Source organism: Motacilla alba, chromosome Z (genome assembly GCF_015832195.1).
Source record: "Motacilla alba alba isolate MOTALB_02 chromosome Z, Motacilla_alba_V1.0_pri, whole genome shotgun sequence".
In the NCBI taxonomy this organism is placed as follows: domain Eukaryota; kingdom Metazoa; phylum Chordata; class Aves; order Passeriformes; family Motacillidae; genus Motacilla; species Motacilla alba.
In genome coordinates, this window is record NC_052046.1 from 43,720,823 (window position 1) to 43,733,654 (window position 12,832).

The 12,832-nt window shown below is 42.9% G+C and overlaps 2 protein-coding genes across 6 annotated transcripts in view; one reads left to right on the top strand and one right to left on the bottom strand.

The window, feature by feature from the left end:
• HOOK3 (hook microtubule tethering protein 3) overlaps positions 1–2,977 on the top strand; it is an 87,170-nt gene extending 84,193 nt beyond the window's left edge. For all 5 annotated transcript variants that reach the window (XM_038124094.1, XM_038124095.1, XM_038124096.1 and 2 more), the window contains one exon: positions 88–2,977. In XM_038124094.1, coding sequence (XP_037980022.1) covers positions 88–103 — 16 coding nt within the window. In that variant the 3' untranslated portion in view covers positions 104–2,977. The remainder of the gene's footprint in view (positions 1–87) is intronic.
• Positions 2,978–8,609: 5,632 nt separating this feature from the next.
• KCMF1 (potassium channel modulatory factor 1) overlaps positions 8,610–12,832 on the bottom strand; it is a 47,774-nt gene continuing 43,551 nt past the window's right edge. The window contains 3 exon segments of the mRNA XM_038124100.1: positions 8,610–9,245; positions 10,174–10,456; positions 12,540–12,714. Coding sequence (XP_037980028.1) covers positions 8,984–9,245; positions 10,174–10,456; positions 12,540–12,714 — 720 coding nt within the window. The 3' untranslated portion in view covers positions 8,610–8,983.

Sequence of the window (12,832 nt, forward strand, 5' to 3'; positions counted from 1 at the left end):
TGTTTTTTTGGTTTTTTGGTTGTTTTTTTTTTCAACAGTAATATGTTATCTGCTTTTTAACTTTCTTCTTTATTCTTTTATTTGCAGTGATGTGATTGCATGACCTGCAGCATTATTGTAACAGGGACTGTTCAGTGCATGACTTGCTTTTCTGTCCAGACTGCATAACCAAAACTTAACCAGTTCTACACTTAAGACTCATGGCCATCTGATTTCAAAGGGGGATCTACTTGCAGAGAAGCTTACCATCCTGGGGAGTGGCTTTCCCATTTCCCACTTCCACTTACTCTTTCTCTTCACAAAAAGTCTCCTATGAGGCTAGAAGAGAGGAAATCCTGTATTCACAACTCAACAGGAGACGTTCTGCAAAGTGACAGAGCAGTGTCAGCTCTCCATCTTACTTCCGCCTGTCCACTTTATTTAATTCTGATTAACAGTATTAACACACAGACTTCCTGCAACATTTTCATATACCGAACTATAAAAATCTAGTCTTAACAAGTTCCTAAAAGGCCTTTTGGTTACTGTTAAAATTTCAAAGCACCCGCACCCTTAAAGGATCCACTTTGAATCTTTAAACAAATAAAGTAAAGCAAAGGAGGTGTTTTACCAGGAGAAATGACTAATGAATTGCTGCTTGGAGATCCCATCTTCCTTAGAAAACCAAGCAAGTTTCATCTGATAATCTCCGAGCCAGGCAAACTACCGGGTGGTATTTTGTTCACAGGCACTGCCTGCTTCCTTAATATGTATATACACAGTAGTTTGTGGCTGTTGTATTTTTCTCTCTACATTTGAGCTGTGTTGTTGGTTTCTTCCAGAAACTTTTTTTTCCAATCTGTATACAATTGTTAAAACAATCTGAGGAAGGACCATGAATGGAGAGAAGTACGAAAGTCATCTACACTTTCAGTATTATGCAGACTGTCCTTGCCAGTTTATAATTTGGATCGTTTATCTTTCACCTGTACTGGTTTTTTTCTTTCTTTTTTTCTTTCTCTTGTCACAGTCTTAGCTATTTAATTTCCAATTGCACTAGCTTGGCTGTTTCTTTGTATTTTGAAGTTTAGATATAAGATTTGCCGTATGTAGACAGTGTAACTCAAAATGCTTTGTACTGCCTATATTAATTTAAAAAGCTGCTTATTTAATATTCCTAAATATCTGCACATTTGTACTACTGTATCTTTGTTTTGTATTGGACATCCAGTACTGGCAAGATTCAGAAGACAAGGGAGTGCTGTAGTGTTGTAAGTTAAGAGGTTTATTGTATAGGAGTTAGCACATAACAAACAGGGAAAGGGGCTTTCGAGCCATAGCATTTGCTGGAAAAACTGAGAAGTCTGAATGCTGCGCACCGTAAGAGGTTTGATTTAAATCCAGTTAAAGAGAAACCCAATTCTTGCTCACCTGGATCTTAATCCTGGCAGAAATATCAGTATAAACTGTGCTGCCTCCAGGAATAGTTTTTCTTATTTGGGCAGTAAAAGAACCTCCAGCCCTGTTTGCCGTGGGAGCACTCCCACGCTGAAGAAGCATTGTGTCCCCTTGTCTCTGCAGTCTCTTCTGGTCACACACACAGTGCCTGCCTCGTCCCTGGCCCATCAGGTGGGCTTTGACAGAGCCTCACCTCGGGCACAGAGACGCCCGCTTGTGTCCAGTCCTCAGGGATCCTGATCCCACGGTGTCCGTGGCCTTGTGCAGAATGACATGGAGAAAACACAGACATGTGCCCCACCAGAGCATGGTGGTCTGTGCTGCCTGGCAAAGAGATGGGCAGGTAGGAATGGACTCCAAGCAGGCCAGGCAGCAGAGTGAAGGATGAAACTAGGATCCCAGTGAGAATTGTGGTGTTTTCCCTTCTGGATACTGTATCAGGTACTGTGGCTACCAAGTGCTGTGGCTGACAGCTGTCCGTAAAGGCTTCAGATGGGGATATATGTCTTTCCTGGTCCACCAGGGCCAGGGACAGTGAAGTCTTACGTGGCCTGCAGCCAGGATCTGGGGTTTGGTGATAATGAGTCAAGTACCCATGCAGTAGAGGCAGCAGCATTTCATCAGACTGAGTCCAGCAGATAGCTGAAGGATTTGTGTCTTTCCAGGTCCTGGCCATTGATCCCTTGTTATGTGTCAGGGCAAGCGTTACTAGTAAAACTTTTAGTTGGGTGTTAAAGGCATGGTATGTTTTTCATTTGCTAGTGCTGCTTCGGCTGGGACCACACCCTGCCCTAAGCCAGGCTGGGTGCAGGATCCCTGAAATCAGGGCACTGTGCTGGGCAGGAGGGGATTGCTTTTTTTGTGCACCTGCCTCCACAGCTGTCCCAAAGTGATGCCGAGCAGTACCTCATTTCTTCCAGTGGTCTGTGCAGATTAGAGACTAAGTATCAGTTGTTCTTGAGCCTTGATGACATTTATATGTAAGTGTGTTTAGCTTGACAAAAGTTGTTTGAGTTTACTAATGCAACAGAGAGATGCCAGGTGGAGCCAGTCTAGGAGCTGGCTACTTTAACTAGATTAGCCTGGCATCTCTGTCATGAAGTGGTTGTGAGCTCTCAACTCAGAGCTGATCTCCAGCATGTCTCTGATATACTAACTTCATTTGTGCTGCATAGAAAACTCTCATACCTTCTTAATAGCAGCTTGTTTGACAGTCCTGAATTAAATGTTGATCAATTATCAAAGTAATAACTGTTTGTGAAGTTGCCAGTGATATATTTTCTGTAAAAGAATGAATTCTTAGAGTGTCAAAACATTAATTTCCCATTTCAGTTCATCTATAAATTGTGTAACTACCAGATTGTTATGGTAGCAATATTAATATACATACCTGTATATAGACGAAAAAACCTCATTAATGATAATTGGAATCAAAAAGTTTAATATTTTTTCCCAGTCAAATACACTAATGCTTCCAAGGTGATAGAAGAGTGTACAGTTGTTAAACAAGTTGTAAATAAACGCTTATATAAAATGTAAATGCTTCTCTCTCCTTTTTTTGGTTCTTGGTTGTGAACTGTGTTTCCTGGGGCTCTGCAAAGGAGGGTGCATCAGAAAGCACAACATCCTCACTGCAGATGGGACACATCCTGTCCGGCTCCTGCGGTGCATGCTGTGGTTTGCTCCTACATGGGTCGAGGCTAGGTGACCAAAGTAAGAAAATTTTCCATTGCCAATGGAAGATTCACAACAGGTACCACCAAAGGTGGGGAAAAGAGACACTGCTAATGTGGACAGGAGCAACTGTCCTGCCATCCTGCACTGATGAGCAGCTCTGGCATCTGGGGAAGGAGGCCTGGGTCAGTCTCAGACCAAATGCTGATTTTTGTGAAAGGGAAGGCAACAGCCTGCGAGAGATGCTGAGCCCATGAGCATTGTGTGTGCTGCTGGGGTTAAGAATGATGGGCACAGCCTTTCAGGGGCTGCTCTGTAAAAGGAACAGGATCAGAAAGGGGAGGGCGCCCTGGTGGCAGCATTGCCAGCCCGATAATGACTGGAGAGCTTGTGAGGCTGAGGGCAGGCTGGGTCAACTGTTCGCTGTCTGGGAAGGGCAGGGAGCCCTGGAGGTGGGGGCCAGTTTCCTCCTGCACCACAGGCAGTGAACGGTGGAAGCAGGAAAGCTGCTAGAGCCTCACTTCTAGCTGCTTGTGATTCACTGTGGTCCTTTGCCCTCCTCAGTCCCACCTGTCTCTCCTCATCTCTGGCATGACTAGTGTTTTCTGCCTCTGAAACATCAGATCATCGTTCTCTGTCCTATTGTTTCCTTCACTCCTAACCCAACTTTTGCTATGCATCTTTTTCGTCTTCCAGCTCTCCCACCCTCGCAGTGTGCATTGGTATCCCTTGTTCTGGCCTCCATGCTCCATGCTCTCTGCTCTGCTCCCTGACAACTTCAAGGCCAAGACTTGTGCTCCACATGGAATGGGGGGAATTGTGCCCCTGGCCCCACACTTCATGCTGCCCCTCCACAGTGCTGGCCCAGCAGGGAGGATGCAGCTCTGCAGGTTCTCTTCTGGTGGCAGCTCTCCTCCACACCCCACAGCTGCAGGGCCCTGCTTTTACCCACAAGGGTGTTTGTGTTGCATGAGATGTTGCAGGAGGTGACAGCCAGTGCTGAGTTGAAAAGTGTGGTGGAAGCGCACTCCAGAAGCTGCACAGGTCCCCCCTACAGTTCCCCTTTTCTACTCTTTTTGCCACAAATAACTTTTGATCTGTGTTCTATGCACATTATGTATAATAAACATTGCAAATAAATCCTTGTGTCCATTGCCTGTCTCAAAACCCTTTCCTCTTCCTTAGGAGCTGAAACAATTAAACAGCCTCAAAACAGCAAAGTACCCGTGTGGCAAAACAGGCTGACTGGAAGTGAAGGTCAGCTATGCCAGGGAGAAGAAGATTAGGTGATGCAACTGGAAAACCTTCACATGCTGAATGTACACTGCTCCCTGGTTTAGGTCTGAGAGCCCTGGGAGGCAGTGGAGCCTCTCTGCCTGTGGGTAGCAGGAAATGGCCCTTAGACTCTCCCAACAGACAAGTGTCTCAAAGCTGCAGCTGTGCACACATCTGGATGTTTGGTTTCTGCACCAAACGATGTGTCCATAAACATAACAGGGAGCACAACTCTGATGGAAACCCAATCTGAGTGAAGGGCAGAGGATGGGAACTCCCCCAACCTCGAGTGCCAGGGAATTGATCATGGCAGTCACAAGTAAAGCATGAGGTGGATGCATTTTCAGTGTTTATCACACACCATGAGCAAGAGCCTTTCTTTGTCTTTGACAAAAACATTAAAAAGGTTCCAAAAAAACCAATGCAGACCTCTTACTAATGCAGATCAGAAGTTACAGACAGACCACACCGATATTCTGAAAACCTTTCAGGGATTTCTACTCCACTGTTCCACTGTTTTCCCTACCACTTTAATATACACAATACTGGAATGGCTGTATGCCTTTCTGACTGCCCCACCCCCAACAACAGCTGTCTGACAGCCCTCAGCAGAACGGAACCTGGCACTCCCCGCACTGACTGCGCAGGAAAGGACACGCAGGCTCGGGAGAGCCATCAGTGGTACCAGGATACCAATGCCCCACCAGGGGATTGCCGCCTGACAGGACAGCACAGCACACACAGCACAAAGAGAACAGCACACACGGCACAGCAGCTTGCAGCCGCCCGTGCGGGGGCACATCCTCCCCCTGCACATGCACCATTAAGGTCTCCTCCAGCCTATTAGTAGCACTCCCTGTTCCCCAGCATGCACTGCCCAACAAACTTGTTTTCTAATGAATAACCTTGAAAACTTGTTTTTGTCTGAATCACAGCTGGAGTGAAATAATGTTGTTGTTATGGACTTTTGAGGAAAATTACTGACCTTGATTGAGTCCAGGATGGAATCTGATGGAAGCCTAAAGCCAAGCATCTCACAACCCTATGAACGGGGTCCCACGGGAGGCCCTTTGAGGTCCCATGCCCCCAGTGGCTGTGCCAGCATGTCCCTTGGAGCAGGATGTGCCTCTTGGTGCTCATCAACCCACAGGTTTGGGACTCAAAGGATCTTCATCAAAAACTGACAGTGGGGCCTGGGCTGGTACCCCCGCCTCAAGGCTGAAGCCTTTGCCCACTGAAAGATGCAAAGGCATCCCATGTGTGCATTTCACTGAACTCTGGGGGAGCTTTAAACAGGGGCTTTGTACCTATGCACACACACACACACACAGAGAGGAATATTGGAATATATACATGCCTGTGTCTGTGTGCAGGTGTAAAAACTGACTTCAACACTTTATAACAAGTGTAGCATCAATCCTGCCATCTTAGATTCAAAATTAAGTTACTGTTGTGGTTATGGTAAATTTTACAGAATCATTCTCTAAGAGTTAAATCAGTCAATGATTAAGTGCTGCCAAATCCTTTAGACACAAAGCACTGAGCAATTCCAAGGGTAGGTTTGGCAAGCGGTCCATTGTGAAACTTGTGACCCTGTAGGAGGGTCTCCCCCTTCTGCATCCTTCCATTCTCCATCCTCAGCCTTTTGCATCTCCAGTCTCTGCTGTGTGTCACTCGAGATTGATTCTAATCCAGTTCTCCTTTGTGTGCTTTATCTATGTGGTAACAGAGCAAACCTTGCCAGAGAACTTAGTCATGCTTTCACAAATTTGTTATAAAATTGCTTTTTCTGATTCCTTTGCAAGCGCTTTACATGACCTTGACCACCGCGTCACAATACAGGTGTCCCTGCACTCCAGGAAGTGTGCAAGGGCAGAGCACTAAGGCTGGGAGGGGGTTGTCCATGTTGAGTGTTGGGATGTGGTGTTGGGGTGTTTTTTAGTTGCTTTGTGATTTTTTTTTTCCTCTCTCACATGGAAAAGGCAATAATATCCTGTGGGATTCCCCTCCAAAGCTGATGGAAGCTGCAGTCACTGCAGCCCAAAGCACTAGAAAATAAACGTTTTGGAAATACCCCAAAATACCCCAAAAATGCTACCTTGGCAAAGGAAAAATAATTCCTTGCAAATTGGACTTGACAGACTACCGGAATACCCTTCTAGTAGCCATTTCATGTTCTTTTTAAACTTAAAAAAAAAAAAAAAAAGTCAAACAGCCTCCCAAACCACTGAAGATTTGTACAAGTTAACATGACGTCCAAGGATACTTTAAAATCCAAGCCAGCACACTTTCCGTCTCTGAACAAACATGGTTTGCATCTCCTTCCAAGCAAGTGTGGTGGTGTCTGGAATTCAGGCAACGACAGAGACCAGCCTTAACCAAGACAAACCACCACCACATTGAGAAGAGCCTGTTTTAAATGCATCTTGGTCTATGCAGCCTTCAATCCACCTACCTGTGAAGACTTTAGGGTTACGTACTTCATCACCTACCAAAGCATATGGCTTTAATACATACATAAACCACCCAGGATGTGTACACAAACTGATTTTGTGTTGGAAGACAGAGTTATAATTAAAGGCAGATGCAGAAATTTCTGCAGGAACAAAACTGTCTGGAAAATACATTAAAACCAAAGAAAATCAACTGAACAACAGTCTTGAAAATGCTTTATTGAACCGTGTGTCTTATTGTAATGTGCAGAAGATGTGTTTGAAAAACTACAGCTTGAAAAATTTTTGAAAGTCTTCAACAATCAATAAAAAAAGTCCCCTGCTGGGGGTAACTCTCAGGGTAACCAGAGGCTGCATGTATATTTTTCTGTTGCAGAGACTTAAAAAAAAAAAAAAAAAAAAAACCAACAAAAAAACCCAAAAAAACCCCCAACCAAAGCTAATGCTGCTCTACATGAAAACAATCAAGATTTGATGATTAAAAAAAAAAAGAGGAAGGAACTTAAACTCAGTCTATAGGGTTGTTTTTTTCCTGCTGTTATTTTGGAATAGCATACATGTCACAGTTCTGCTGAGAACACCACGTGGTGTCTAAGTCATTACGTTTACTCTACAATGCTGCTGAGATGAGAGGATACAGAGAAAGAGAGAGGGAGTGAGGTGAGAGATCTGGAAAGACATCATTATGATATAAGCCTAGTTTAAATTTTCATCAGAAGCTGTGTGCACTTTTGTTTTTATAATCTCACTTTACATTCAAAAAAAACACACCAAAAAAACCCAACCAACCAACCAAAAACCCCCAATCAACAACGAAAAACCCCAAACAAACAAAAAATCCACCCCCCCAAAGAAAAAAGAAAGAAAATCAAGACCAAACATACCCCTTCTGTCCTTGCTTTGAGGCTATTATAAATGTCTATGAACAAGAACACCATACTTTTTTTCCAAACCAGTAGGATTAACAGTATAGGCATGTAGGTGGCATGATTCAACTAAAAGGCTTTTTTCCCCCCAACTTTTTTTTTATACCGGCAAAAATAACCAAAGGAAACAATAAATAAAAGGTGCTAAAGTTAGCATTAAGAATTTCTTGTAATATACTGACAGTCTGGGAATCCAAATCCTCAAGCTCTCCTGATACTGTCAGGTCTCTGCAAACTATGAAGCAAATACATAAATAACTCAAAATATGATTGAGGCTGTGAAAGGCTTTTAAACTAAGACAATAGGATCAGGTTAACTTTTTTTTAAGAAACACAGTGAATATATGAATTGTCTACACCTGAATAAAACATATTTAACAATTAAAAAATTTTAACAACCACAACAAAGAAAAACTTTAAACGAAAGTGAACATCATTTGATTTTAGGGCACACAAAAGCCCCTTGCAGTAGCTTCCAGCAGTGGCCTTACTGTTGCGTCTCCTACAGATGCATAAAATGAAGTTCAACTCCACATTGAGGTGACAGCTGAGAGGGCAACATAAGGGTCACATTCAGCAAAACGCCACACCCTGGTCACAACAATGTATCCCACTGCAGAGTTTCCATCCTGTGCACGAACAGCACATGAAGATGTCATTCTGTCACATACTAATAAAAAGCTAATTGGTGGCCACAAACTGCTACTCAGCGCTCACCTTTTCATCATGTAACCTTTGAATAATGGGAAAGCTTTGTGTTTTATAGTTTTACTCCTTGTATTTAAGTTTTTAAATGACAAGGTCACTAAAACTCATGCACGCTGCAAAAAACGTCATGCAGTAGTTAAGGTAAACCATCCAAGCAGTTTTTATTCATTAATATTCATAAATACACACAGCAGCTTCATTAGAGATTTTTCATTTTTTTTTCCTCTTCAGTTTGAATGTGGAGTATTAGGAGAGCCTTTTGCATGTCAAGGTACAGGACACAGAGCCCTCGGCTCTGCACTGCAACCTACATTTACCTGCTAGAAGTAAAAATTAGTTAAGTGGAAATGATTATCATATATATCTTTTCTCTCTTTCTTTTGAATGTACACAATGTAACAAGAGTGACAGACCTGAAATTACAATCACCAAAACAAACCCAAGATAGTTGTTGTCCACTTTCATTGGCAAATACAGCACAGAGGACATTGTCTGCAAAGTGGGATGTCATCAAAGAGGAGGTGGAGGAGGCTCATTTCCTTTATTACTCTCTTTTAAATTTAGGTTTTCTAAAGCAACATCTAGAGGCATAATATCTACACAGCCCATAGCACCAAAATCTGCAATCTCCCCCCGCTCATCCTCATCTGAGGAGGAACTTTCTTCCTGCATCAAGGTGGACAGTAGAAGCTCCTGAACAAACAGGCTGCAGTCTGCCCGTTCACTCTCCATTGACTGACGCTCTGCTTCTGACATCTTCGGATCATTCAACCTGTGCAGCAGCAAGGGAAGAGAAGACAGAGAGTTGCTGAAAGCCCATTTCACTGGTGACACCAGGGACAGGCTGAGATGTGCTCAGAAACTGCTCCTTCAGCACACTCCTGCCTGCCCATCAACACGTCCAGCACTTCACTACAACAGGCATGCCTTTAACAACCCACCCCTTCTCTGCTGCTGTGATAGCATTTGTAATGGAGCCCAAAGTTAGAGGAACATAAAAAACTGTTTGTGAGGTTTCCTGCTACCCAAGGTATCTTTTAGGGAGGGCTGGTGCCATTTCCTGGACATGTAATTATCTGCCTCCTTTGTTTCCACATCGGCTTGTGAGTTCACATTGGCTACAAAACACATCTCTGCACATGTAAAGCCTACTATGCATGGATTACTGAATGTAATCCCACCTCTCCTAAGGTACACTGCATGCCCTGATGGAGGCAAGGAAACTGCTCACTCCAGCTCTGAAAGTCACAGTCTGTGACACTTACAGGTGCTTTAATTAAGGTTCTCAAGTGAACTTCTGATTGAAAGATGTCACACGGCATTATTTTGCACTTATATAAAAATCCACTTGATTCAAATGTAGGCACAGGAGCTGTTAAAATTACCACACTCTTTACCAGACAAACAGAAGTATGCTTGCAGAGGGTGTGGCAGGGGAGATGTGGAAAATACTTTTATTTCAAGTCAGTGGTCAGTGTTCTAGAGGAACTAGGATGACACAGGAAGTGAATCCTCTTTTAAATAATCCTGGGGTCTAAGTATAATTTCTAAACGAGGTAAATATTCTGTTAATTAATGCCATCCCAGGCATGTGCCTGACTCCAATCATAAAAGCTTCATCAAGCTCTGTATCTCTACTAGTACTAAGGTAAACAGAAATTATAAGAGGTTAATACAAGTAAATACACAGAATGAATTACCTTGTCAGAAGGAACTGGGAATTCTGGATAGTCTGCTGACTGTTTTCTGTGTTAGATGTGTTGGTTGTTGTTGTAGATTGTGTCATAGTGGTGTTGACATTGATCGTGTTGGTGCGTCTGGTTGCATTGCGTGCAGTCTCCAGTTGCTGTCTTGCTGCCTGTGCATGTTGTCGTTCCAACTGCAGTTGCATCTGCAGCTGCTGTAACTGAGAAGCAGAAGGGCCAGAGGAGTTGAGCTGTCCTCCTGCAGAACGCCTCACACCTGATAGCTGGGATAAAAGCTCTGCCAGAGAAGAGAAAGCTTCTATGACTTAAGATCTTAAATGAGCATTACACAGCAGAATAAATACACCCCGAATTCCAGTGCATCAATTCCATTCTTCTCAACCAACATCAAAACCCAACAACGCTCAGAGAAGTCTGTGAAGATTAATGCCCATAAAGATTAAGACATATTTATGCAGATGTAGTCCAAATAACAAGATGAGGTTTAAAGTCTTGACAACAACAGTAGAGCCAATCTCTTGCCAGGCAGAGCCTGGCAGCCACCCTCTGAAACATTAAGCCAAAATAGCCACTAAGTAACAAACGTCTTTATTTTGCCTTTGGATGGGGATTCCTTTTTCCTTTTAACAAGTGTTCCATCAAAACACAAGCTTCATCTTCCCAATTATCTCAGAGAGAAGCTGTGCTGCAGCAAATTCAGTAAAAGAAATTTAGTTAAGAAAATCTATTAAATCACTGCTTCACATCAAAAGCATTCTGTATGAATTCTTATTTCTGCCAGAAGTATGCAGAAGGCCTGGCAATTAAAAACTCTCTCTGTTATTAAGTCTTCCAATTCAGAAGGATGGAATGCTCCTTGCAAATTTTATCCACAAAGGTTTTTTAAAATAAATATTAGCCGTGAGTTACTACACAGTGCATTACTGCAGAATCTCTTCTATGCCCTGTGCAGAAGGTACCTCGTATCTCGGATACCTGCTGCAGTTGATACAATGGCAGAGTGAACACAGGACAATCCTGCTCCTGTCCCTCTCCACTACTTTACAAACTTACTATATAGGTCACGACAATTTTTCTTCCATTGCATGAACAAAATGTAATCATACTAAAACAAGCTGTTTTTCAAGGAACAAAGCAAAATACAAACTAGAGAGGCAGAGTAATTTTCAACAACACTGACAGCAGCACCAAAATAAAGTAAATTTTAATTACTAGAGAATGCCACAGGGAGGAAAAAATGTTTAAGAAAAGTAACTGATGCTATAAATTTAAATAGTAAAATCACTATAGTCTTTCCTATTTATTACTCCAGTAAAAAGGCAGACATGTTAAACTCAGAGGCAAGATTAAGATATATTTATTCTCACTGTAATCTAAAGTTTGGAATATAGGAAAGCAGTATTTTGGAAAGAGGTGTGAACTCAAAACAGTCCAGGAATAAGATGGACACACAGCTCAGTGTGCTCTAAATGCAGAAACACATCTTCCCCCAAAAAATAACAGAAAGACATTTTATCCCACATTTAATGCTGCTAAGTGGGAAGGTCCTGCGAGGGTGAAAACAAACTTCAGCAGTCACCTCACATTTTAAATGAACTGAAGCAGCTGCCCTGATGAAAGAAAGAGGGTGTCTTGTACTGGAAGCTTCAAGAACATCCTCCCTCTTTGATCAAACTCACCTGTGACCTCACTTAGCTTGTTTTTTATTCTTGATGGGCTACTTCTTCACAGCTAATTTTATGAGTTACATCAAGGCACAGCAGGCTAGCAGAGGACCAGAGCCAGCAGAAGGTGGGCAGAGGGGACCATGATAAAGGGAGGCAGTGGATCCACAGCTCCCCTTCCAGGGGCAATGCCTCATTAAGCCAGGTGGCTGGCTACATCCCCCTGAAGAAGTCACAGCCTAATAGTAGCAAGCTCCAGTTTAAGCACTATGTCTCCTTTGCATCTGAAGTAAAGGTGGATTTGTGGCGGACACTCTGAGGTTTCCCTAACATACTGGTATGGTCAAAGACCATGGCATTAAAATGTTTAGATTTCCCCACAGATGAAACTGTATTTGTTTTCAGAATTGTCTTCACTCTTTTTTCTTTTTCTTCATTGTAAAAATAAAGCTATTTTCACATCAAAGGTAAAAACAGAACAAACAAGTTGTTTCCAGGAATCCTAAAGACACAGTCTAATTATTTTCTGATGCTGACAGTAAGAATACCCCTTCCCTCTTCACCCGCTCTGTGGGATGCTGTGCCTGTACATGCAGCTTCACAGCAACACAGAGTAGGGCAACTACTGCCACCTTGCATTCTCCTCCTCCTGTGGAAGGAGGACAGTGGAGTAAAATTTGTGGTTACAGCTCTTACCAGCTATAGGATCCATGGCTTCTCTATTGCTTGGAGAATACGAACTCTGAGAAGACGAAAGCCCACCAGGGGAACTGGTAGTAAAGTGCATGTTTGATCTACGAGCACGGGGGCCTCCCAAACCCCGGCCTGGGTGGAACATCCTACGTACATGCCGAACGCCACTGGATTCATCGTAGACAAGAAGTTAAGAAAACAGAATTGTATGGCATTGAGTGTTAAACGACCATTAAAGGACATTTGATGGGTCAAATACTCAGGTATACTGTTCTTGATTCATAAAGTAATTAAAA